Below are 25,865 nucleotides of genomic sequence, written 5' to 3'. Positions count from 1 at the left end.
CTTTGCAGTTAGGTTAACAGAGTCTGCCTGTCAAGGATCAAGTTTGGAATCCAGATTCAGATCCTGTATTTGTTTCTTGACACTGATTTATTGGAACTATTGATCTCTCATTGCACTGTCCCAGCTCTGAATCATTGTACTGGTGTCTTTAATTGTCACAGTTCCTGGAAGTTCAATTTCTTGCTTCAGCCACTCTCCGCATGTTTCCTTTCTTTGTATGGAGCTTTCCTGAGTATGTCATTGCTTTTAATATTTCTAAGGGGTCATTGGGTTTAGAGGCTCTTCATCTGCTTTTCTTTATATTCAGAAGATTGAACAATTGTGCGAAAGAGATTTTCATCACTCTCTGCCTGTAATTCCCGATGTTCTGTTGCAAGCATTTTGCAGTAGAGACAGAAAGTATCAGGTGTGACATTGAGAAACATAATATAAACAATGAACCTGAGCGGCAGTTTAATCTGCTCCTTGTCCACCAGACCCAATCGTATCAGCTGCTATCTAAAGGGGAATTGTCTGCAGATTGGTTCTGTACCTCTGTGTTGTTCAGGCTGAGGAACACTTGGGGCCTCTGTTACCGTGAGTAAACCAGAGATTGAAACTTGGTTCAATGTGAAATCTTGATAGCTGCAGTCCCCAGGAGAGTCACTGGGTGGCAGCATCACTGATATAAAGTTCCAGCTTCACTTTGTAGCAGCCTTTTTTTTTTACCAGACACCTTGAAACCTTCTGGCATGCCTCTGTTTGGGAACACCCGTTTTTCTCCACTCACCAACACAAAGAACCAACACAGTTCCCAATCGCAATTTTGCGTTCAGAGTCCTTTTTTTGCCTGAAAACTCCCTCATAACTTAATTGTGGATCTGGTGAATTGAGTGGAGTGAATCCTCCTACTGCATATCTAGTCCTTCAGATTTCCACATCTTGTCTGAATTGTTGCTTACGACCAGCAACAAGTTTCACATTAAGTCAAAAATAATAAATATATATATTTAATTATATAACTAATTTTATACAGAAAATAATACTTGCATTGTGTTATAAGGGGGTTCATGGCATTTTTATAACACAAGATGGGGGACTCTGAAGCAAATGAAGCTGGATATAGTGTACATGGATTTTCCGAAATCCTGTTGCATTACACTGCACAAGAAACTATGGAATTAGGGGGAGGCTGTCTGACTGACTGGATCAGAAGGGATGAAACAGAGTAGGATTAAGGGGAGTTTCTGAGTGTTTGGAAGCAGTTCGTGGTGTTCTACGGGGTTCTAGAGTGAGACTGCCTCTATTTACTGTGTATTTCAGTGATTTGGATGCAGGGATAGAAACGCTTGTCTCCAAGTTTGTAGATCATATTAAAATAAGAGTAATAATTCTTAAGGACCAAAGGAGCTTGCATGGGGATGTTGATAAAACTGTTAGAATGATTTTTTTTTTGAAAGTACAGATGGAGTGCAGTCGTTAAGAACATTTTGGTTTAAAGAAAGCATTGTACTATAAGGTGGATGACGAGGATTTTGGGGGTTTGGGTTCGCAACATATTAAAAGCAGCACCTCGAGCAGATAAGACCATTAAAAAGGAACGGAACACTGGGTCTTATGGCAAGAGGTATAGAGTATGAAAGTTGCGATGTAAGTTGAGTCACTTTAAATCTCGTAAGGCCTCAGTTTGCAGTTTTGGGCTCCTTGATACAGGAAGGATGTTGAGACAGTGGAAGACAGTATAGCACAGATTCGCTAGGGTGCTGCCCAGCATGAAGATAAACAAATACAAATAGTCTGATAGAATTGGGGCTTCTTTTCATTAAAACAGATAAAATGAATAATGATTTAACGGAGATATTTAAAAGTAAGAAGGAATGGCACAGAGTAGGTAGAGACAGATAGTTCCATGAGGGGGTTTTATATATATATATATATATATATATATATAAGATTAAATGCAAGAAATTTAGGACAAACACCTGGAGAAATCATTTTACACAAATGGTGTGAAGCTGTGAAATTTACTGCAGGAGTTAATGATTGAAGCAGAGGCCATTTCAATATTTAAGAATAGGGATGTTTTTTCCTATGTTAAAAAGATTGTATAAATCCAGGTTGTTGAAAGGGATTTGGGAATGGAGTGAGAACATTGGATTGGAAATACTGCTTGCGTGGAGGAGAACACCAGCACAGACTGGTTGGTTTGAATGGCCTGTTTCTGTTGTAATTTCTATGCAAAATTCTTAAAGGGCTGCAGGTTTTCATTCGTATTGATGGCTGTGTACAGCGTCAGACCCTGCGATGAGCTACCTTCTGTGTCTTTCAGGTTCTGATCAGCATGGTGTACCTCCCAGATGTGATGCCAGCTTCCTTCCAGGCTATCTACACACCGGTGGAGTCGGCAGGGACAGATGCTCAAATTAAACACTTAGCCCGACTCATGGCCACACAGATGACATCAGCTGGTCTCGGACCAGGTAATGTGGAAAAGCCGGGGTCCATCGGATAGATCGGCCATGAGTGCTCATTGGTGCTAATCCACATGAGGGTTTTACCCCCATCTGAAGTTTTCCTATTCCCACTTTAGTTGGTTAATGTTGCAGCTTGGCGTTGACATCGCCATGTGCATTTGATTGATTGGAATCTGTGGTATGTGTCCATATACCAGGTGAAAGCTCTGCTCTGAAACTGGGGAAGTCCTTTCATAGTCCTTTCTCCCAATAATCCTGCCCGCTAATAGCTCTTTATCATTTAAGTGACCGCATGAAACCTGTTTTCGGTAGGCAGACCATCACTGAGAGGGTAGTGTACATCATTAATATAGATTCGGGCAAGTGGCTGATTTCTGGGTTCCAGTCGAGATCCTGTTCTTTTGTCAACCCCTGGAGCAGCACCACTGTGCACTGTCATTGAGACAAGCATGGAACATAGAGAAGTGGCAATTTTCTTTTGTTCTATACCCCTGAGTTTTCTTCTCAAAGGCTCCATTCTAATCTGGCTGCTTTTTGAGCGATCAGTTGTTTGAGTTCTGTTACGACCGAGGCAGGAGGAGTGCACTGTTTTTCTAGTTCCACTTCTCCACAGGTCACAAAATATATTTAAATCTTTCCCCAGTTACCGATATGGTCAATCATAGACTTTATTTTTATCCCAGAATAAAATCCACCAACCAGGTTTCTTTAATAAACAACAAAATTATCAGTTTATTATAAAATAAGTCGTAACCAGTAACCAAGCAAAGCATTGACACACAGATTGAAATATGAAAGTTCCCTTTTTAAATTAGCCCCTCACATGCACACACACTCACACACATACATACATACATACACACCAGTTAACTGAAAAAATTGAGATTTACTTTTTGGAGCTCTATTACAAAAAAAAAGACGAAAAAGAAAATTTTAGACAAATGCTTGCTAATTCTTGAAGAAAAGAGAGAAGATATGGAAAGATGTCAGCTGTGCTTTGTTTTGGTTTGGCATCCCAAGTATGTGTAGACGGCTGTCACTGGGATCTTCCTGGAATAGTTCATTTCTTTTCAGGCGATGTTGAAGATCAGTTTGGGTAGGCTTTCCAGGAGAAATGCGGCAACAGGGGTTTCAGTCTATTTCTTATGCTTGCTTCTCAGGGTTTCTTAAAGAGATGGAAAAACTGGCAGGCTTTTCAAAGAGCTGGAAAAGGCTGAGTTGAAGGGTCTGTTCTTGGCAGATTGATTCTTCAACTGCTTTTCAAACCACTGTCTATACTCCAACTGCCTGTCCAAAGCAAAACCAAATATCTTGGGCTCAAGCCTTCTGACCCCTATAAATCTTGACCTGTCACTTCTCTATAAACATCTCCCCACCCCCACCCCCCAAAAAAAAGCCCCCTGCAGGGTATTTATCTGAAAACAGGTGCCTTTCAGTAACTATTGTTTACAAGCCAAGTCCAAAAGACCTTCTAATGCCCTCTTTTTTCCCTCTTTTTAAAAAAAAAAACACAGTTCCAGCATCCATGGAATTGTTTTTTTCAGTTTTAGAACACACATCCTCATAATTTAACAAAAAAGGAGCAGTGCAAGTACAGATTCCAGAACCACCTGTATTTAACTTCTGTTGCTCCAGTAATGTGTTTCTATGGCTTGCCAAGTGCCTAGCTGTGCACAGTCAAGTGGTGAGGTGCTGCTGTTCTTGCAATAGATAATACAGGAATGTGGACTGATCAGAGCATAGGGAACACAAACGTTGAAGTGTCACTCTAGCCCAGACCATTACTTTAAATCATTTTGATTTTGGTTGAGACACTTATTTGTCGAAATTGGGGTAAAGATAAAAATTCGGGGATGTTTGCTGCGAAGGTCGTCAAGTGGGATGAAAAGAAAGGCTTGCATTTATGCAGCACCTTTCGTGACCTCAGGATGTTTCAAAACACTTTACTGCCAATGAAATGCTTTCTCGAAGTTTGGTTAGTGTTGCAATGCAGAAAGTGTGCTGTACTTGAGTGTCAGCCTGGATTTTGTGCTCGAGTCTCAGGTTGGGGGTGCAAACTGCCAGACTTTTGTGGCAGTGCTGGTTGGATTAATCTGGAGGGTAAATGGCAGCCGTTTGGGTGCATTTGGGTTTGAGGGGTGGCAATTCTCACTGTACGCTTGTGTTTCCCTCAGGAGTCGATCAACTAAAGCTCCAGACAGATGATGACCTGAAACAGGGAAAAGATGTTAAAAGTGAAGGGCTGGTTATCAAGAGACGCCACTCCACATTGCGACATGGCCAAGCTATCTCTGTTGTTGGAGCACCAGCTCCTTTTGCACCACCCACAAAGGAAGAGGAGATACAAGCAAAGCGCCGGCCAGAACCCATTATGCCATCAAATCAGTCACGGTGAGTGGTCAGTTCACTTTTGGGAAGTAGACACTCATTTGGGTGTGTTGTACAGGAACCTGGCTATGAATTGGTTGCACTGTTGGGATGTGTTCACATGCAGGCTCAACAACAACTTGCATTTATATAGCACCTTTTAACGTAGTAAAATGTCCCAAGGTGCTTCATAGTGTTATCACACAGTTTGACACTCTACTTATAGACAAAGTAGACACGTCTAAAAGCTTGATCAAAAGTAGGTTTTAAGGAGCCACTTGGAGGACAGAGAGGTTTCATGAGGGAACGTCAGAGCTTGGAGCCCAGGCACCTAAAAGCAAGGCCATCAAAGACATGGGAAATTGGGGATGTGCAAGAGGCCAGCACTAGAGGAATGCAGATAGCTGAGGGTTGTAGAACTGGAGAAGGTTACAGGGATAGGGTGGGACGGGGCCATGGAGGGCTCCTGTGCATTGGTTACACGATCAGGGTGCGTTCCACTATCGAAGTGCATTCAACTACCAGCCTCCCATATATTGGTTGCATTCAGGGCATGTTCTTTCTCCAGTTAAGAGTCATGAGGCATTGAGGCCATTTGCTGTCCTGGCAGAGATCAGCTAACTCAACACCGTCCTGAGATTGACGGTAATGTTGTTCCTAACCTGCAGAGTTCTAACTGGCATGCCACCTGATGTTTTACCAGTACCTGGTACATGGGCAGATTGGGACTTTTCCATCAGCTGATTGGTTGTATGCTGTTTACAGGCCAATAGGACAGAGTGGACGGAAGAAGGTTTTCCGACTAGGCGATGTCGTCCAGCAGCTGCCTGCGGATAAGATAGACAAGCTGAAGCTTGGAGCCGTGCAGCGCATCCTCAATGCAGAGAAAGCGGTGGCGCGAGGCGGAGCTGGACCGGTACTGTGTCTTTCTTTTAGCTGGCTGTGGTCTCAGCCCCTCTCTGCTTCTGTGTGGGGACTAAGAAATTAAATCTGGAATTGAAAGTTAGTCTCAGTAATGGTACCATGAAACGTATCATCAATTGACATAAAAAAATCCATCTGGTTCGCTAATGTCCTTTAGGGAAGGAAATCAGCCATCCTTACCTGGTCTGGCCTACATGTGACTGCAGACCCACAGTAGTTGACACTTAACTGCTGTCTGAAATGGCCTAGTAAGCCACTCCGTTCAAGGGCAATTAAGGTTGGGCAACAAATGCTAGCCTTGCCAACGATGCCCACATCCCATGAAAGAATTTTTTAAAATGGGAGCATAAGTAGACCATACAGCGTCTTGAGCCTTCTGCACCAATCAGTAAAATCATGGCTGAATTTCTACTTCAATTCCACTTTCCCGCCCTATCCCCTTATTTCTTGATTCTCACAGTGCCCAAAATTCTATCAACCTCAGTTATGAATGTATTCGACTGAGCAGCTCTACCCTCTGGGATAGAGAATTTCAAAGATTCACAAGCTCCTGAGTGGAGAAAAGTCTTCTCGTCTCAGTGCAAAATGGTCGACCCCTTATCCTGAGAGGGTGTCCTAGTTCTAGATTTTCTGGTACGGGAAACAGCCGCTCAGTATTCACCCTGTCAAGTCCTCTTAAGGATTGAAATTTTATACATTTCAATGAGATCACCTCTCATTCTTCTAAGCTCCAGGCAATATAGACCCATTCTACCCAATCTCTCCTCATAAGGCAGCCCTGTCATCCCAGGAATCAATCTAGTGAACCTTGGTTGTTCTTATATCCTTCCTTGGGTAGGGAGACCAAAACTGTGCACAGTACTCTAGATGTGGTCTTTCACTCAGCAAGATTATATAATTGCTGCAAGACTTCTTCGTCTTGTACTCCAACCTGCTTTCAATAAAAGCTACAATAATATTTGCCTTCCTAAGTGCTTGCTGTACCTGTAACCTCTGTGCCCTTCGTGCTACGGCTGTGCAATCCTATCTAATCCAAGTGTTTTCTTATAACTGGGCAATTAAACATACTGGAGTGCAAAGATGTGTAGGGTTGGAGTCACAGGGTATAAGTCTGCAGAGGTTATGCCTGGACAGAGCTCACTTGTATACTGTGCTCACCAGTTCCCAAGACTAAAAGCAGCAAGACTTGTTCTGAGCTTAAGCTACGTGAAAAGCTTCGACTGACCACATAATATTGAATGGTATGGGATAGTAAAAACAGATGGGAAAATTAGTACTTGAGCTGAATAGCATAGATGCATTTAAAGGGAAGCTAGTTATGTACATGAGGAGAGAAAGGCATGGAAGGAGATACTGATAGGGTGGGAACAGCCTAATGTGGAGCATAAACACTAGTATGGACCTGTTGGACTGAATGGCCTGATTGTGTGCTGTAAAGTCTGTAACAAAATTAGGGATGGAGAATTTAACCTAGTTAAAATAGATATTGAGAAGAATATCTTTATGGAGAGAAAGAGCAAGAAATGCTTGTGCTGATCATCTAGGCAGGGTAATAGAGGCAAAAATAGTTGAAAAAAGTTTAAAATACTGGATCTAATAATGGCAGATGTGTTAATGTGTCAGAAGTGGTTTGAGGTCAGTGCTTGAAATGGCCTTTTAAGTCTTGAACCTTCTACACTACAGAGGCTGACATTGTGAACATGGTTTGGAATACTCTGTCCATCTCCAGCTAAACTGTGAGTGACTACCTGCTTGGTTATCCTGTAACTGTTGAGGAGGATGCAGTGGAGCTGTGACTGATCAGAGCAGCAAATTCCCTGCTGTGAGGGAGCTAAGCGGTTTAATAGATGTGCTTACTGGAGGCGTTGGAAGAGACTGGAGTCAGGACCCTGTTAGCTAGATGGCTGTCCTTATTGGACATGGTTGGTAGCTTACAACATTGGGAGTGATGGGCAGCAGCAATAGTTTCATTAGAAGTATTCAGTTAGTTCACCATTGAATTCCCTTCCCCTGACCAGATACGCTGCTTTATCGTGCAGTTTGTTGACTAATTTTTTTTTATCCAGATTCGTGTCAAGATTCTGGCGCGCCTTGTGACACAATTTGACGGGAAAATGAAAGGCAAGATGATGGCTTTCATCCTGGAGGATATCCGAAGCCGTGTCGACCTTGCGTTTGCGTGGCTGTACCAGGAGTACAACATGTACCTCAGCCAGTGGCCCAATGGCACGCTGGAGAATTACGACGAGTGTCTGACTAGCCTACTGTCGGGGCTGCAGGAGAAACCAGACCAGAAGGATGGGTCAGTAACTGCAGTGACCAACGGAAATTGGGGATGGGGCCTGGGACCTTTTGCGGCGTGTGTGGCTCAGTCACTACACCAGACCATTGGGTAACTTCATTTTAAATGGATGACTGAAGGAATCTGCCCGTTGCCCAGATCAGTGCCGAGGAATGCTGGCCCGAGTAGTGGCTGTTGGTTCACTCTGAAGTAAACTTTAGAAAAATGGATGATTTTGATGGTTAGGAAGTTAGGATTTAATTTATTTTCCTTCAGCTATGTGACTGCAGCTTTGTGAGAGGAGAGTGGTTTGTGTTGTCCTGGCCAGCCTCCCAACCTCAGCTCATCTAAAACTCTGCCTATATCCTAACTTGTGCCAGCCATCGCCCCTGTGCTTGTTGACCTACATTGGTTCCCGGTCCACCACCTCCTTAATTTAAAAAAAAAATTCTCAACCTGGCGTTCAAATCCCTCCATGGCGCCTCTCCCTCTGAGCTGTAGTCTTCTGCAGCCCTATGATCCTCTGAGATCTCTGCATTCTTTCAATTCTCTGGCCTCCTGTGCATCCCTGATTTTAATTGCTCCACCTTTGGTGACTGTGCCTTCAGGGGCCTAAGTCTTAAACTCTTGAACTCCCTTCCTAAACCCCTCTGCTTGCCTTCCTATCTTTTCTCCTTTAAGACGCTGCTTAAAGCCTATTTTTTGATCAAGCTTTTGGTCATCTGCCCCAATATCTCCTTATGTGGCTCTGAAAATGCTCCTGTGAAGTGCCTTAAAGGTGCTATGTAAATACAAGTTGTTGCTTTTATCCACAATTCACACCAGTACGAGCTTATGCCATCAGCGCAACAGCGGATCCTTTGAAAGTAGCACGGATGAAGTAAGGGTTTGTGCTTCCCAGTCCATGCAAGTTGGAACATTTTTTTTGTAATCTGTTATAAATGATATTTTTGCTGACTGTACATCTTCCTTTATTAGGCTGTTTACCAAGCTGGTCCTGGAAGCTCCATCTATTACTGACAGTGCGTTAGAGGTGATCCGCAAGTACTGTGAGGATGAGGTAAGCATCAGGATATTGCCATGGATCTGTTCCGGTGCTATTTATAACGTTGTTTATCCTGTTCACACGTGGAAAGCGCTGACATTGGTCTCCTCTTGTCTTTCCTGCAGACTCGGATCTACCTGGGAATGTCAACACTCAGGGATCTGATTTTCAAGCGGCCCTCAAAACAGCTGCAGTACCTTCACGTGCTGCTTGACTTGAGCTCTCATGAGAAGGATAAGGTAAAGACATAAGATGCAGTTATCTCCCTGGAATTCCCACTTCTCACTTCCAAACCTTACCTCCAGGCCAGTTATCCCTCATTCTCTCTTTTCTTTCCCAGTTTTCTTCCATGATCTCTCCTTCTTCTCGCCTTGAGGCTGTGCCTCATGTTGGGGGGCAGTTCCATGGTCTCCCTCCCCCAGATTTGGTAGCTACCAGTAGGAAGACAGTGGAGCACAAACTGTGGCTGATTTTCCTCTTCCCAACCCAAGGCTGCTGAGGCCAGTTGTTGGCCCCTTAGCTACTGCGGCATCCAAGATCGGCTAATGCAGCACGGATGGGCGATAGAACCTGGGACCTTCCTGATCTGTATGCCTCAGTATCACAGCTGTGGCTCGCTCTTGCCTGTGAGTCAACTCCCACTCCAGAGTCTTGAGGACAAAAATTTAGGTTGACACTAAAGTGCAATACTGGGGGAGTGCTGCATTGTTGGACGTGCTGTCTTTCAGTTAAACCAAGGCCCTGGCTCCCCTCTAGAATGGAAGCAAAAAATAACATGGTACTATGTTGAAGAAGAGCAGGGTCATTCCCCATACTCCTTCCCCATTCCCCCTCCCCACTCCTTCCCATCTCAATGTTCTGGCCAATATTCATCTCCCAACCTACAGCAAAAAGACTATCTTGTTATCACATTGCTGCTTGCGGGATCGTGCTGTGCACACTTTGCCACATTGCAACAGTGACTGCACTTTGCAAATACCTCTTTGGCTGTAAAACACTTTGGCACATCCCGAGGTCATGAAAGGTGCTATATAGATGTAGTCTCCTATTTACTTCTTACTAACCCAGGGAGGCGGCCAGATGTAGTCATGACTGCTGTGTCATCTCAGATCAGCTAAAATGGCACCTGGGACCTTCCTGATCTGTAGGACTCGATACGACAGTGGATGGACCATTTACCCATTGGGCCATTGGGAGCTACCTGCATGCAAGCTGTGGGCATCTAAAATGGGCACCCTACCACCTCCCTCCAAGATATTAATTGTTTTTTTTTATCTCTAGGTCCGCTCCCAGGCACTGATGTTCGTTAAAAGAATGTATGAAAAAGAGCAGCTGCGTGAGTACATTGAGAAGTTTGCCCTGAATTACTTACAGCTGCTTGTTCATCCCAACCCACCCTCCATCCTCTTTGGGGCTGACAAAGACACAGGTGAGAGCTCGCTGCACAGCCGTGCACCCTTCGGACTGTAGGATAGGTGGATGGGGATGTCTGGGGTGGTGTGTCAGTTTTCTGGTTGGGGTTTTGCTGAGCTGTCTGGTTGGGGTATGAGTCAGGTGTCTGGTTGTGAATTGGCTGTCTGGGCACAGGCTTCTCTGGGGTGTGTTAGTGAGCTGGATTGGGTTTGAGTCAGCTATATTGTCTGGGGGGGTAGTGGTGGTGGGTTTGGTTATCATGAGTGATGTTTGTTCCACTATCTGGGTGGGGGTGTAGGTCAGCAGGCTGAGTGAGAGTGTCTGGATAGTGTGTGTGGATCAGATGTCTGGGTTGGAGGGGTGTCTGGATGGGGTGTGGATTAGCTGCACTTCTCTGTTGAATTTCTTTTTAAATCCTTTGACTGACAGAGGTGGCAGCCCCTTGGACGGAAGAGACGGTAAAACAGTGTCTGTACCTGTACCTCGCTCTGCTTCCTCAGAATCACAAACTCATCCACGAGCTCGCTGCTGTCTACACCGAGGCCATCGCTGATATTAAGCGCACAGTGCTGCGTGTCATTGAGCAGCCAGTAAGTATGAACCCACTTGTACCTAGGGACCTCATGAGGTGTCAGCTGTGGCTCAGTGGGTAGCACTCTTGCCTTGGAGTCAGAAGATTGCAGGTTCATTTCCTCTCTGGTGACTTGAACTTATAATCTCAACTGACATTCCCAGTGCAGTTCTGAGGGGGTGCTGCACTGTTGGAGGTGCCGTCTTTCAGAAGAGACATTAAACTGAGGCCCTGGGTTCCCCTCAGGTGGATGTACAGACCCCGTGGCACGAAGAGCAGGGGAGTTCTCCAGTGCTCTGGCCAATATTTATCCCTCGACAAACATAATTAAAACTGATTAATTGGTCATTATCACATTGCTGTTGCTGCGTACAAATTGGCTGACACCTTTCTTATGTTACGCCATTCCTTCAGTGCTGCTCTGGGAGTGTCATCCTAGATTGTGGACTTGAACCCACAACACAGTCGTTGGCTGTGAATGGCATTGGGGCGTCCAAAGATCGTGAAAAGTGTGATCTTCCAAACCCACGATCTCTACCAACTAGAAGGACGAGCAGCAAATGCATGGGAACACCATCAGTTCCCTCCAAGTCACACACCATCCTGACTTGTAACTATATCACCGTTCCTTCACTGTCGCTGGGTCAAAATCCTGGAACTCCCTTCCTAACAGCACTGTGGGTGTACCTACCTCACATGGACTATAGCGGTTCAAGAAGGCAACTCACCACCTTCTCGAGCAATTAGGGATGGGCAATAAGTGCTGGCCTAGCCAGCGACGCCCACATCCCATGAATGAATTTTTAAAAAAATCCTTTTTACATAGTAGACCGTTGAATGGCTGGCCCAAAGGCTGGTGCCCTTCAGCTGAGGGTCCTTTCCTGGGTCTCTTAATCTCTGCCTGTTGGCCCTGGCTCGTGATTCCTGGGATTGGTTTGCTTGGCAGCCTTAACAGTCATTGGTGCAGCTGATAATGTGACGTAGAAAGAAAAGGACATGTGAAAAGCATGTGCCCATGTGATGTGAGTTTGCGTTGTAACGTGTTTTGTGTTGCTTCAGATCCGAGGGATGGGGATGAACTCGCCTGAGCTTCTCCTGCTGGTGGAAAACTGTCCAAAAGGAGCAGAAACCCTCGTGACTCGTTGTTTACACATCTTAACAGACAAAGGTAAACTTTGGAGTCCTGTGCATGTTACTGCCTGTGTCGGTTTGACTTCTTTGTCCAGAGGAAGCAGCTTTCTCTTTCTAGGGTTTTAGTGTGCAGTGATAGATGTGTGAAATACTCACTCTTAGCCTGTCTCTGCAGATAGCATTTTGAGCTGTAGAACACTGGGATGAAGTACTTGGGGATCTGTCCCAAAGTGAGGGCTAGCAATTCAAAGAGGATAAAAAGCATCACATAATTATATTGCACATTAATGCTTATGAGTTGCTGCATTCCTCAGTGGTAACTGAGCCCCGTGATGATGTATTTGCATAATGCAGGATATGTTTTTGCTTCACACTGTCGAGCTGTTTGTGATTCCATTCGTCTTCATGAGTATCACTGCCCCTCATTGGTGGTGGGCAAGTCACTAATGGTTACTACTCTGAAATACTTTGGTTGCATTTACTGGTGTCCTGGGGCAGTGTCTCACGTGTTACGTCTTGATAGTTCAAAAGAAGGTTGGTCTTGCACAGGTAGTGCTAATTGAGTGCACTATGATGGGCTCTAATGCAGTACACGTTCTGTCAGCTCTCTCCTGAGGAATAAGCCTCCTGTCTAACTTGCAGCAAAATGTGCCTGGTCATGCCATTGAATTTGCATGCAGGAATATAGGAACAGGAATAGGCCATTTAGCCCTCAAGCCTATTCTGCCATTCAGTGAGATCATGGCTGATCTGTGACATAACTCCAGATACCCACCTTTGCCCAATTTCCCTAAATTCCTTAGGTTAACAATCTTGCCAATTTCAGGTTTATAACCATCAATTGATCTAGTGTCAACAACCATTTGCAGAATGAAGTTCCAAACATCTACCACCCTTTGCATGGAGAAGTGTTTTCTAACTTCTCTCCTGAAAGGCCTGACTCTAACTTTTACGCTATGCCCCCTAATCCTAGGCTGTCTATACCGTCACCCGTTAAACCCTCTAAATTCCAGGGTCAACCATGTTGTGTGGGTCTGGAATTACATATAGACCAGACCAGGCAGGGAGGTAAGTTTCCTCTCTGAAGGACATTACTGAATCATTTGGGTTTTCATGACAATCTTGCAGCTTTCATGATGATTTTGAATTCAGTTTCACAACTTGCCCTGATGGAATTTTGAAGCCTTACCTTCTGGACCACAAGTCCAACACCATCACCACTGGTCCTCCAACAACACCACCACCAGACCAACATACCCGAGTGTGCCACAGATTCTGATTAAGAAGGAACCATTTTCTTCCTCTGTTGGCTAAAATTTTGTTTTTTTACTGCATGTTGTCAAATAATTGTCCTGTGTCATTCCAGTCCCTCCATCACCTGAGCTGGTAAAGCGAGTCCGTGATCTGTACCACAAGAGGGTCCCAGATGTCCGCTTCCTGATCCCTGTGCTTAACGGCCTTGAGAAGGTAATGAACCATGCAGTCAAAGTAAAAGAAAAATCTGTTTCTGATGTCACATTGGGGGAAAGAGGGGAGAGAAGGGAGGGTGTGTATCCTGTCCCTGATAGGGTATGTGGGGAATGAGGAGATGTTGGTCAGGCGGGGAGAACCCATCCCTGGTGGGTTGTGAGAGGGAGGTCTTCCCAACAGTGTCAGGGGAGATTCCTGTCGGTTGGGGGTGGGGAAATCCCTGACTGGTATTGGGGTGGGTGAGATTCCAGTCCTTGACTGAGATGGGGGGTGGGCTATCCTGCACCTGTTAGTGGTGCCTCTCGATCTGCAGTGACTGTCTCTCCTTGATTTGTTAGTTTTGTTTGCTCATATTTAACCGTGTTGGTCCTGCAGAGTTTATGGTTTCATTTGCCCTCTTTCCCACCCACCCCAATTTTCTCACTCCCTGTCCTGAATAGGTACTGTTCAGTGAGCACTGGTTAACCTTACTGGTCCTCACCCAAGTGGCCTTTCTCTGCACGAGATTGGCAGCATCAGCAATTAATTTGTCTCGGGGAGACCTCACCCATGAGCCTGATCCTGTCATCGCACGCATGTCTCGAACAGGAAGTACCACGTACTGATCAGGAGAGAGAACCCTGGCTGACATGGCCCACTACTTAACTCAAGGGCACGGACTAACTGTAGCAGGGCCTGCTGCTGCTGTCCAACTGAGATCAACTACCTTGGGTAAACTGTGGCGGGAACTTTCCTGGTTTATGTGGTGAAGTACCGCAGTGGCTGAGGTATGTAGTCACTGAACCATTAAGAGGCTGAAGCAAGTTTACTCCATCCCCATCCCGTCAACAGGAGAATGGGAGGAAAGGCAAAGAACTTCTTTATAGAAAACCAATGGAGCAGCAGGGCTGGAGTGTAAACTTTCTTCAGTATGGCCTTGTTTAATGTTTGAACTTTAGGATAATTAGTATCCTTGTACCGACTCTGTTCCACAGAAAGAAGTAATCCAGGCACTGCCCAAATTGATTAAACTCAATCCCATTGTGGTGAAGGAGGTCTTTAACCGGCTTCTGGGGACTACGCATGGTGAGTCATGGCACCATTTACAGTGGAGATAGTGGTGAGGAGCGGTGGGGGGGGGAGGGGGGGGGAAGAGTTGTGTGTAACAGTGGAACTTATATAGGAGAGGACTTGTATCAGTCGGGGATGTTGCTATGGGGAAACATCTGGAATATTACACTGTTACTTGTCCCCAATATCCTGTGTGTGATGTGGGAGCAGTCTAGAATATGGCACTGTTCCTTCTCCCCAGTATCTCTCTGGGATATCTCTGTGGGATAATACTGTGGGAGCAGTCTGGAATATTACACTGTTCTTTCTCCCCAGCACCACTGTGAAATATTAATTAGGGGGCTGGGAGGTGATGTCAGTAGTTTATGGGTGTGTAATATTATTGCAGATGGGGGGAGGCAATGGGATGTTACCTGGGGAGATGTTACTGACTGAGGAAGGGATTTGATTCTCATTATTTCAGTATGTTAAGAACTGCATCCGCGTGGGCGCTGAGATATTTATTTGTTTCCCTCAGTAGGTGAGGGCGTGTCAGCAGCAATTTCACCTTTGACCCCAGGGGACCTGTTGATAGCCCTGCACAACATAGACTCAACCAAATGCGACATGAAATCAATAATTAAAGGTAACTGATATCTACAAACCACCCTCTAACCGTCTTCTCCCCGCTTCCCCCACCCCCACCGCCGGAGCCGCCCTCCCACGCTCACTGATTGCAGATACTCAGAAAGGAACCCGAGAGTTTTATTGGTGGCCCAAGGCCCGCTGTGTTGGACGTGGCCATGGTTAGAACATGTTAATCAGGCGATGGTAGTTGGGTGACACCAACCTTGGCTTTTCAAAGCTTGCGAATTGTAGGATGAGAGGCCCTGAGGGGAGGGAGGAGCTCCACAGGGAAAGAGCAAGTTTGGGAAGGAGATGGACAGGTCTTGAATTCAGCACAAGGAGAAGGGCGAGCATATGGTATTTTCAGCTTGGGTTGAAATCAAAAGGATTGTTCATGGGAGTACTGAGTGGTAGCAGCGATGAGAGAGGCTGGAGGTGAGAGCGATCACAAGTTGGGTGATGAGGTTTTTCTTTGCTGCACAGAACAGATCTGGGAGAGCATGGTTTAAGATTTGGCCTTTATAGAGGGTCAGGAGATCCTTCGCATGAAAATCAAGGACCATCTCCTGTGTGATTGGTTTATTGTCTCCCCCTCTCATGTTGCATTTCAAGAAAATGCTGCATTTAAAGGTGTTAGATGATTGGACAGGTTGTATCCTTGCAGCTTAACCAGATGACAACTTCTCTGAGGGTGTGGTTTATGGGATGTTGGGTGCTGAGGATCATAGAATTGTAGAGCACAGGAGGAAGCCATTTGGCCCATCATGTCTGTGCTGGCTGTTTGGAAACAGCTATCCAATTAGACCCAGTCCCCATAAAATTAGGAGACTTAAATTTACATAATGGCTTGTCATGTCTTTCATGAGTAATTCAAAGCACATCAATGAGTTACTGTTGTATAGATGAACATGGCAGACTAGCCTTCAACTGCCTGGGCCCTAAGCTCTTGAATTCCCTCCCTAAACGTCTTCGCCTCACTCTCCTCCTTTTAAGATGCTTTTTAAATTGTACAACTTTGACCAAGCAGTTGGTCACCTCTCAATATCTCCTTATGTGATTCGGTCTCAAATTCTGTGAAGCACTTTGGGACGTTTTACTGCATTAAAGTTGCTATATAAATGCACGTTGTTGTTGAAACATTTTTTCTTTGGAGTGTATCTGACTGGTTATGACTTTTTATTTTTTAAGCTACGAACCTGTGCTTCGCAGAGAGGAACGTGTACACGTCAGAGGTTCTTGCTGTCGTGATGCAGCAGCTGATGGAACAGAGCCCACTCCCCATGTTGCTGATGCGAACAGTTATTCAGTCGCTTACTATGTACCCGCGGCTTGGGGGTTTTGTCATGAACATCCTGTCCCGACTCATAATGAAACAGGTAACAGGAAAGAAAGGGAGGGTGTGTAGTAGGCAGTGCTGATTGGTTAACATTGGTGTTAATACTCATTCCGTTCAACAAAAAACAATGAGTCTCCACAAACTATTCCAAACTGGATCTATTTAAAGAGAGCCTTTATGAACTACTGCAAAGAACTCATGGTCCAAACTACAGCAAAGTCTCCTGATAAAAGCAGGATCACATCTCCAGCAAAATACAGTGAGTGGAGGATAGTTACGTAATCCATTTTTATGTGAGTAAAATAAATCCCAGTCACAGCATTGCGGTCTCCAGGCAAAATTAACCGGGGAGTTAACCAATCGTCTGTTGTGATATGAAGTCTCATTGTATGCAGTATTTTTTAATTGCATCTCTGGACATGAGCATCACGGGCAAGGCCAGCATTTACTGCCCTTGCACAGATGCTCGTGATTATTCTTCCTGAACTGCTTCAGTCAGTGTATTGAAGGTATTCGCACAGTACTGTTAGGTAGCAGTTCCAGGATTCTGACCCATCAGCAATGAAGGAACGATGATATATTTCCAAGTCAGGATGATGTGTGACTTCTAGCCAGGAATTGCCAGAGAGTCCCAGCTTGGGGACTGACTGAGGCAATGGGTAGTGCTCTGAACTTTCATCTCTGGGATCTAGTTTCAAATTAACCTGTCCTGGGAGCACTTGATAGGACAGTGTAGAGGGAGCTTTACTCTGCATCTAGCCTGTGCTATACCCTTCATGGCAGTGTTGTGGCAGTGCAGAGGGAGTTGTAATCTGTATCCAACCCATGCTTACTTGACCTTGGAGTGTTTCATGGAATGTTACAGCACAGAAGGAGGCCACTCAGCCCATCATGTCCATGCCTGCTGTCTGGAAGAGCAACTCACCTAGTCCCACTTCCCCGCCTTTTCCCCGTAGCCTTGCAAATTTTTTTCTCTTCAGATATTTATCCAGTTCTGTTTTGAAGGCCTCGATTGAACCTGCCTCCACCACAATCCCAGCCAGTGCATTCCAGAAATGATGGGTGGGTTTAGTGGGAAAGTGATTCTGCATGTCGCCTGATTGTTGTGCTGGATGATAACTCTAACAGTACAGCTAGCAAACTCTGAGTCATAGTCATTTATGGCACTGAAGGAGACCATTTGGCCCATTGAGTCCATGCCAGCTCTCCATGGAGCTATCCTCACTCCCCTGCTTGATCCCCGTAGCCCTGCAAGTCTTTTTCTCTCAAGTGGCCATCCAACTTCCTCTTGAAGTCATTGATCGTCTCCGCTGCCATCACCCTTGTGGGCAGCGAGTTCCAGGTCATTACCACCCGCTGCGTTAAAAGAAAAAAGTGCTTCCTCATATTCCCCCTGCATCGTTTGCCCAAAACTTTCATTCTGTGTCCCCGAGTCCTTATACCATTAGTTAATGGGAACGGTTTTTACCTGTCTAACTTATCTAAGCCTGTCATAATCTTGTACACCTCTATCAAATCTCCCCTCAATCTCCTTTGTTCTAAGGAAAACAAACTCAGCCTTTCCAACATAACCTTATAACTAGAATCCTCCATCCCTGGCACCATTCTGATTATAATTTCTAGTGTTTATGGTGCTTTGCTCTTAAAATGAGGTTCCTTTGTGTTGCTGTAGGTTTGGAAATATCCCAAGGTGTGGGAAGGCTTCATTAAATGCTGCCAGCGAACAAAACCTCAGTCCTTTCAGGTGCTGCTGCAACTCCCACCCACTCAACTTGCCAATGTTTTCGAGAAGTGCCCAGAGCTCCGTGAACCACTCTTGACGCACGTGCGATCTTTCACACCCCACCAGGTATGTAGGTTGTGCAGGAAAGGGGTTCTTCCCCTGTATCCGAAGCAATTTAATGTGCATCCTTCCCCCTTCTTAACCTTTGGGTTTCCCCTGTCCATTCAATATGGGTGGTGGTATGCCCCAGGGTCTGTGGATGGATTCATTGGCTTGGACATAGAAGGAATGTTACTGCGGTTTTCTGATGATGCCAAAATTTCAAATTGCTTAACGGGACCACTAGGTCAGAGAGCACAGAGGTGATGGGTGAATGGGATTTAGTGCAAGTTAGGACATGGGCAGCAGAGTTTTGAATGATCTCAAGTTTACAGAGGTCAGAATGTGGAACTCTAGCCAGGAGTGCATTGGTCTGCAGGTAACTAAAGCATAGATGAAGGTTTCAGCCGCAGGTGAGCTGAGGTAGGGGCAGAGTCCATGTTATGGAGATGGAAATAGGCAATCTTAGTGATGGTCGGAAGCTCATCGCTAGGTCTACTATGATGCCAAAGTGTAGCTGCATTCACTTTAATACCATGTGCCTTCTGAAAATCTGCGCAGACAACATCTAGTGTAATTCCTTGGGGAAACAGGAGGGGTTGGGTGGGAGAATGCATACCTAGGGAGAAAGGGCACATACACTATGGATTTATCCCATTCCCTGACTGCTGAATGCATGTTCTAGTTCATTTGGAAGGTAATGTATCGAGTCAGCAGTTGGAGCAGTTTTCAGGGGAAGGGGTTGTTGCAGCAGGGGAATACTTGAGTTAACCGGCTCAATTCCAGTCAGAGTATCAGCAGATCAGAAGAGGAGTCTAATCACTGAGTGACAGGGAGGGCAGGCAGAAAAACAGGCCTAATGATATCACTGCTCCTTGTTCCAAGTGGTCAGCTTCTGGGGACAAGGCACAGCTTTTAGTGGCAGTGTTTACTGGTTACACACTGCAACTTTCACTAATTTTATTCTTGCTCATTTCCAGCAAAACCACATTCCGACGTCGATAATGACTGTGCTGGAGGCCAACTCGAAGCCAGATGTGGAGACTGTAGAGTCCAAGCCCATGAGTGAGGTAGGTACTACATGAAGTGTTGCCTGAAAACTACCGTGGCTTTTAAGTTTTGTTAGCCGGGCCTGAACGTCCTAAAATAATAAAATGAAACTGGAATCCTGACTTTGCATGGTCCCCTGAATTAATGCATCATTCAATAATTGATTGTCACTCAAACCCCACTGTACTTTATCAGTTTTTCAAGGTTTCAGATAAGACTATTGTTGACTGTCGATATTTGTTGAAGTAGTTATAAATTGAATTTCTGTGTGCGTTCTTTGAGGGGTGGCTCTGGACATGGTCTGAACAGAGAGTTGGGTGTTCAAGGTCTGTACACTAGAGAAAACTGGAGTCAGAGACTAAAATTCTTCCCCTCATTTGTTTTGTAATGCAATTAAGACATCCAACTACACTGTGGTCTGTTCCTCACCAGAACAGCTCAGTTACTAACTTTTAACTGTTCAGCTTCTTCAGCTGCTGTCCTTTTTAATTCCTCGTAACTTTTTCAATGGTAAGTTTTCGGCCTAATAATTCTGACAAAATGTTTCACGCTCGGTGTGAAAGGAGCTGTAGCATTTTCCATTTGGAATGTGTGATGGACTGAGTTTTCACACTCGGCGTGGGGTAACTGTGATGCTTCACACTCTGGGTGTGTGAGGGGCTGTTAGGTTTCACACTCTGGGTGTGTGAGGGGCTGTTAGGTTTCATACTCTGGGTGTGTGAGGGGCTGTTAGGTTTCACACTCTGGGTTTGTGAGGGGCTGTTAGGTTTCACACTCTGGGTTTGTGAGGGGCTGTTAGGTTTCACACTCTGGGTTTGTGAGGGGCTGTTAGGTTTCACACTCTGGGTTTGTGAGGGGTTGTAATGTTCCATTCTGGGTCCTGAGAAAGAACTTGCAGTTATCATGGCCATATTATGTTTTCAAGATATCCCAAAATAATTCACAGCTAGTGAATTATTTCTCAAGTGCAGTCATAGACAACATAGATAAGTGACAGTGTCTGATTTGAAGGACGGTACCTCTGGCAGTGCAGCATTCCCTCAGTACAGCACTGAACGTCAGTTGAGATTTTATGCTAAAGTCTCTTGAGCGGGACTTGAACCCAAAACTGCCTGACTCAGACAGGTGTGCTGCCTGTTGAGGCAAGGCTGACACACAAGACAACACTGAGGGGCTGCAACATTTCATGCTTCTTGTTTGCGAGTGTCGTTCAGACTAATGACATTGTGGGTTACAATCTGGGGTGGGTGCCAGGAGCTGATTTGGTAGAATTAGATACTCCGATATGAAGAGCCCGTGTTGTTGCTCTGCTCTCGAAATAAGCAAAAACTTGCAGTCTCCTTGATGGCTCATTGGGTAAATGATCATTCTCTGTCGTACTGAGCCACACAGCCTATGAAGGTTCCAGGTTCCCCAGTCAGTGTCTGACTGATGGGGCGCTACAACTGGCTTTAGTGTCCCTGGATCGGGGAGTGGTGGAGAATCAGCTGGATTTCCTGCTCAAAGGTCTGTTTGTGTGGAATCCTGATGAGGGCAGGAGTATGGTTACTTAGTGGTAACGACTTGCAGCCCTACAACACTCCAAGATCTTTGTGCTCCTATTTTGGCCTCTTGCACCTCCCAGATTTCCTTCACCTCAGCATTGCTGGCCATATCTGCAGGTGTCTAGGCCCTAAGTTCTGGAATTCCCTCCACAAACCTCTTCCCTCACTACCTTCTCTCTCCTCCTCACTACCTCGCCCTCCTCCTTTGTCGCTGCTTTAAACCTGCCTCTTTGAGCAAGCTTTGGATCACCTGTCCTAATGTCTCTGAGGCACAGTGTCAAAATTTTGTCTGATGCACCTTGGGTTGTTCTGTTTTTAAGGCGTTATTTAAATGCAAGTCGTTGTACATACAGCTTGGGTTGTCCTGTTTTAAAGGCACTATATAAATGCAAGTTGTTATACATAGTACTAATGGCCCAGAGGTCATGAGATCAAACCCCACCATGGCAATTAAATTGACTAAACCTGGAAACATGGGGGTTGCTGCCAGATTGTCATAGAAACACAATTCGTTCACTAATGTCCTGACCTCAGGTTGTTACTTGGTGTGTTACAGGAGGATATGCAGCACCTGACCATTGCTCACACACAGAAGGATATGATCACCATGCGCCTGGCACAGGAGAAAGCCTTGAAGAGAAAACTGGAGGAAGAGCAGAAACTCAAACAGCAACAGCATCTGGCTGCCCAAATGCACCCAATCCAAACTGTCACAGCGTCCCCCATTCTGGCCATTCCGGCGGCGCCCCCCATCCTGGCCACCCTGGCCACTCTGGCACCGCCCCCCAGCCTAGCCATCTCAGTGGCGCCCCCTTCCCTGGCCGTCTCAGCGCCGCCCCCAGCCCTGGCCGTCCCAGTGCCGCCCCCCAGCCTAGCCGTCTCAGTGGCGCCCCCTTCCCTGGCCGTCTCGGCGGCGCCCCCCAGCCTAGCCGTCTCGGCGGCGCCTCCCAGCCTAGCCGTCTCGACAGCGCCCCCCGCCCTGGCCGTCTCGACGGCGCCCCCCGCCCTGGCCGTCTCGACGGCGCCCCCCGCCCTGGCCGTCTCGGCAGCGCCCCCCTCCCTGGCCGTCTCGGCAGCGCCCCCCTCCCTGGCCGTCTCGGCGGCGCCCCCCTCCCTGGCCGTCTCGGCGGCGCCCCCCTCCCTGGCCGTCCCGGCGGCGCCCCCCACCCTGGCCGTCCCGGCAGCGCCCCCCACCCTGGCTGTCCCAGCCCCCCCCAGCCAGTCTGCCTCCAAGTCTCCCAGCCAGACCATCCCAGCATCCTCAAGCCAGGCTGTGCCAAGCCAACTGACCACATCCTCTGTGGTGACATCGAAGGATGAGCCAATGGAAGTCAGTGTTCCTGATCCAGCCGTTAGCAGAGACACCGAGAATCCCACAATCATCATCAATGTGAAGGAAGAAGAGGAAGGTCCGATGGCTTTGGATGAGACGTCCCATGGGATGGTCGTCATGGATACTGTACGTGAAGGGCAGATTGTAGTTAGGAAAGCAGCACTTAAATACAAGCTTATACCTGCGCAGTGTGATAGGCAGGCAGTGCAATGCAACTTGATTGCCAGGGTTGCAGACTACAGTTTGTCAAAGGTGCAGCTCAGTTTGCTTTATTTTATCTTGTCACTAGGAAATTAATCGTTTGCGTCCCTGTGTTCTAAGCCCATTCCCAGGCAATTTTGTACCTTTACCATTGACTTTTTGGGTGGGCTGGGAGTTGAGCTGCTCTTGGTTGGTGGGGTCGTGTGGGCTGTGCTCGCTGGGGGTGGGGGAGGTGCATGTGGGATGTGCTCAGGTAATGGGCAGCACCGGGTTTCTTTCAGGAGTGGGCTGACCTTCACAGCTCAGTAACACTGCTCTCAACTTTGCTTTTGTAACAGGATTCTGTTGCAGGAGAACACGCAGGACAGCAGCAGCCTCTGCTCCACGAAGTGGGTCACCTGGTGGCGCGGGACCACGGGGACGTCACTGAGCAGGTCATTCTCATCCGGGATGACCCAGTAGTGGCGGACAAGCCGGCAGCCGACAGCGAGCAGTCAGCCAACCCGCCAGAAGAGCCTATGGAGCAAGGCACGGAGGGAGGGACTGCCGAGGAAAAGGTTGACGAGGACATGCAGAAGGAGCAAGCAGTTGGAAATGGCGCTCAGCAGCCTGTCACCAAACGCAAATCTGCTTTGAGGAAAAGCAGCTAAGGACTTGCCCAGAAATTTCAGCCACAAGTGTTTGCATAGTTGCCTGGCCTCAGTTGTTCATCGATAGTAGCCAGATTCTGGCTCAAAGTGATAGATAACAGCCACACACTTTGAGGGAAGGTGGATCCTGTAGTCTTAACTGCAGCTTCCTTTTTCCGGACTTTAATTAATACAAGGATCCAATTTAAGTTTTGTTTTAAAACAGCAAGGTCCCACCGGCAGTAATTAAATAAGTAACAGTCTGTGTATTTTGGTGATGGTGGTTGTTGACCGATCCTGCTCCTCTTTGAATAGTGGCCTGAGATTGGTCAGTTGGACAGGTCCCTTTGACAGTGCAGCTCTCACTCAGTACTGCACTGAATTGTCAGTTCAGATTATGGGTTCGAGTCTCCGGAATGGGGCTTGAACCCATGACCTTTTGACTGCTGGCACCCAGCTGACACAAGCCCAAACTCTCAACGCCCCTCGGGGCTGTCGAGCCGATTGCGAGCACGGGCCATATTTGAAATGTTCAACTGATTCCTGTTCCCTGGTGCTTTATGTGAACCATAATCGACTTGGATGTGGAAGAACCCACTGAGCCAAATCTCAGCATGAGTACACGGGTGTGGAATGTTGGGGCCACATCTGACCCGAGCAACCCCGAAGTCGAGATTGATTCTGAATGAAGCACAGCCACTTCACGTTCTGTGTTCATAGCACTCTAGATCTGAATATATTCCTTGTGTATTTATAACCGACTTAATTAAAACCTGTTTGTCTGACCCTAAAAGGCTTGAGCAAAGTCTAGATTCATTCCTTTAAAACTCTAGTGAAAACTTTTTTTTATTCAAAAGAAAAAACTGTTGGGGAAGCATGGCTGTTCAAGTTTGTGTAAGGTTTGGCTGTGGAGTGGGACTGGTGTGCTGGATAGGTTTACATCTGAAGCTGTAAGAATGTGAAATGAATAAAAGATTGGAGTGTATTGAGAATTTCCAAATGGAAGTCTGTCTGTATTTAAACCCAGATTGGAAGGGACTTTCTCTTTTTAAAGCAAAACCGAAAAATCCTTGTGCAACCTCTGGGTGTGTATGGGCCTGTACATCAGAATAGTGTTGTTGGATTCCTGATCAAGGAGCATTGATCAACTTTGGTTGAACCCTTGCTCTCTCTCTCTTTCTGTCCTCCTTTCCCCCACCCCCGACCTTGCTGCCTCCTGTCCCCATTCCATCACTCCCCCATCTCCCTCCCCCATATTTCTTGTCTGCAGATTGTTTTACAAGTTATGGTATGAACAAAGAACAGTACAGCACAGGAACAGGCCATTCAGCCCTCCAAGCCTGCGCCGATCTTGATGCCTGCCTAAACTAAAACCTTCTGCACTTCCGGGGTCTGTATCCCTTTATTCCCTTCCTATTCATGTATTTGTCAAGATGTCTCTTAAATGTCGCTATCGTATCTGCTTCCACCACCTCCCCTGGCAGCAAGTTCCAGGCACATACCATCCTCTGTGTAAAGAACTTGCCTCACACATCCCCTCTAAACTTTGCCCCTCTCACCTTAAACCTATGTCCCCTAGTAACTGACTCTTCCACCCTGGGGAAAAGCTTCTGACTATCCACTCTGTCCATGCCGCTCATAACTTTGTAAACCTTTATCATGTCGCCCCTCCACCTCTGTCGTTCCAGTGAAAACAATCCAAGTTTTTCCAACCTCTCCTCTTAGCTAATGCCCTCCAGACCAGGCAACATCCTGGTGAACCTCCTCTGTACCCTCTCCAAAGCCTCCACGTCCTTCTGGTAGTGTGGCGACCAGAATTGCACGCAATATTCTAAGTGTGGCCTAACTAAGGTTCTGTACAACTGCAACATGACTTGTCAATTTTTATACTCGATGCCCCGACCGATGAAGGCAAGCATGCCGTATGCCTTCTTGACTACCTTATCCACCTGCGTTGCCACTTTCAGTGACCTGTGGACCTGTACGCCCATATCTCTCTGCCTGTCAATACTCCTAAGGGTTCTTCCATTTACTGTATACCTCCCACCTGCATTAGACCTTCCAAAATGCATTACCTCACATTTGTCCGGATTAAACTCCATCTGCCATTTCTCCGCCCAAGTCTCCAACCGATCTATATCCTGCTGTATCCTCTGACAATCCTCATCACTGTCCGCAACTCCACCAACCTTTGTGTTGTCCGCAAACTTACTAATCAGACCAGCTACATTTTCCTCCAAATCATTTATATATACTACAAACAGCAAAGGTCCCAGCACTGATCCCTGCGGAACACCACTAGTCACATTTCTCCATTCAGAAAAACACCCTTCCACTGTTATCCTCTGTCTTCTGTGACCGAGCCAGCTCTGTATCCATCTTGCCAGCTCACCTCTGATCCCGTGTGACTTCACCTTTTGTACCAGTCTGCCATGAGGGACCTTGTCAAAGGCTTTACCAAAGTCCATATAGATAACATCCACTGCCCTTCCCTCATCATTCATCTTCGTCACTTCCTCAAAAAACTCAATCAAATTAGTAAGACACAACCTCCCCTTCACAAAACCATGCTGTCTCTCGCTAATAAGTTCGTTTGTTTCCAAATGGGAGTAAATCCTGTCCCAAATAATCCTCTAATA

General features: G+C 46.3%; 1 protein-coding gene across 2 annotated transcripts in view; it reads left to right on the top strand.

Moving 5' to 3' along the window:
• The window catches only part of sympk (symplekin), a 46,007-nt gene extending 21,781 nt beyond the window's left edge, over positions 1 to 24,226 (top strand). Inside the window, exons 10-26 of one of the 2 annotated variants that reach the window (XM_068019055.1) lie at positions 2,309 to 2,459; positions 4,628 to 4,844; positions 5,586 to 5,736; positions 7,811 to 8,046; positions 9,004 to 9,085; positions 9,196 to 9,309; positions 10,352 to 10,499; positions 10,913 to 11,073; positions 12,114 to 12,222; positions 13,552 to 13,652; positions 14,630 to 14,720; positions 15,226 to 15,330; positions 16,500 to 16,687; positions 18,320 to 18,496; positions 19,450 to 19,539; positions 21,620 to 22,522; positions 22,936 to 24,226. In XM_068019055.1, coding sequence (XP_067875156.1) covers positions 2,309 to 2,459; positions 4,628 to 4,844; positions 5,586 to 5,736; positions 7,811 to 8,046; positions 9,004 to 9,085; positions 9,196 to 9,309; positions 10,352 to 10,499; positions 10,913 to 11,073; positions 12,114 to 12,222; positions 13,552 to 13,652; positions 14,630 to 14,720; positions 15,226 to 15,330; positions 16,500 to 16,687; positions 18,320 to 18,496; positions 19,450 to 19,539; positions 21,620 to 22,522; positions 22,936 to 23,247 — 3,336 coding nt within the window. In that variant the 3' untranslated portion in view covers positions 23,248 to 24,226. Of the gene's footprint in view, positions 1 to 2,308; positions 2,460 to 4,627; positions 4,845 to 5,585; positions 5,737 to 7,810; positions 8,047 to 9,003; positions 9,086 to 9,195; positions 9,310 to 10,351; positions 10,500 to 10,912; positions 11,074 to 12,113; positions 12,223 to 13,551; positions 13,653 to 14,629; positions 14,721 to 15,222; positions 15,331 to 16,499; positions 16,688 to 18,319; positions 18,497 to 19,449; positions 19,540 to 21,619; positions 22,523 to 22,935 lie in introns of both variants that reach the window. The other variant, XM_068019054.1, reaches the window with a different exon arrangement.
• The last annotated feature ends 1,639 nt before the right edge of the window (positions 24,227 to 25,865 follow it).

The sequence above is a fragment of the Heterodontus francisci genome, chromosome 40 (genome assembly GCF_036365525.1).
Source record: "Heterodontus francisci isolate sHetFra1 chromosome 40, sHetFra1.hap1, whole genome shotgun sequence".
NCBI lineage: Eukaryota > Metazoa > Chordata > Chondrichthyes > Heterodontiformes > Heterodontidae > Heterodontus > Heterodontus francisci.
This window is presented reverse-complemented; position numbering and strand designations above follow the sequence as displayed.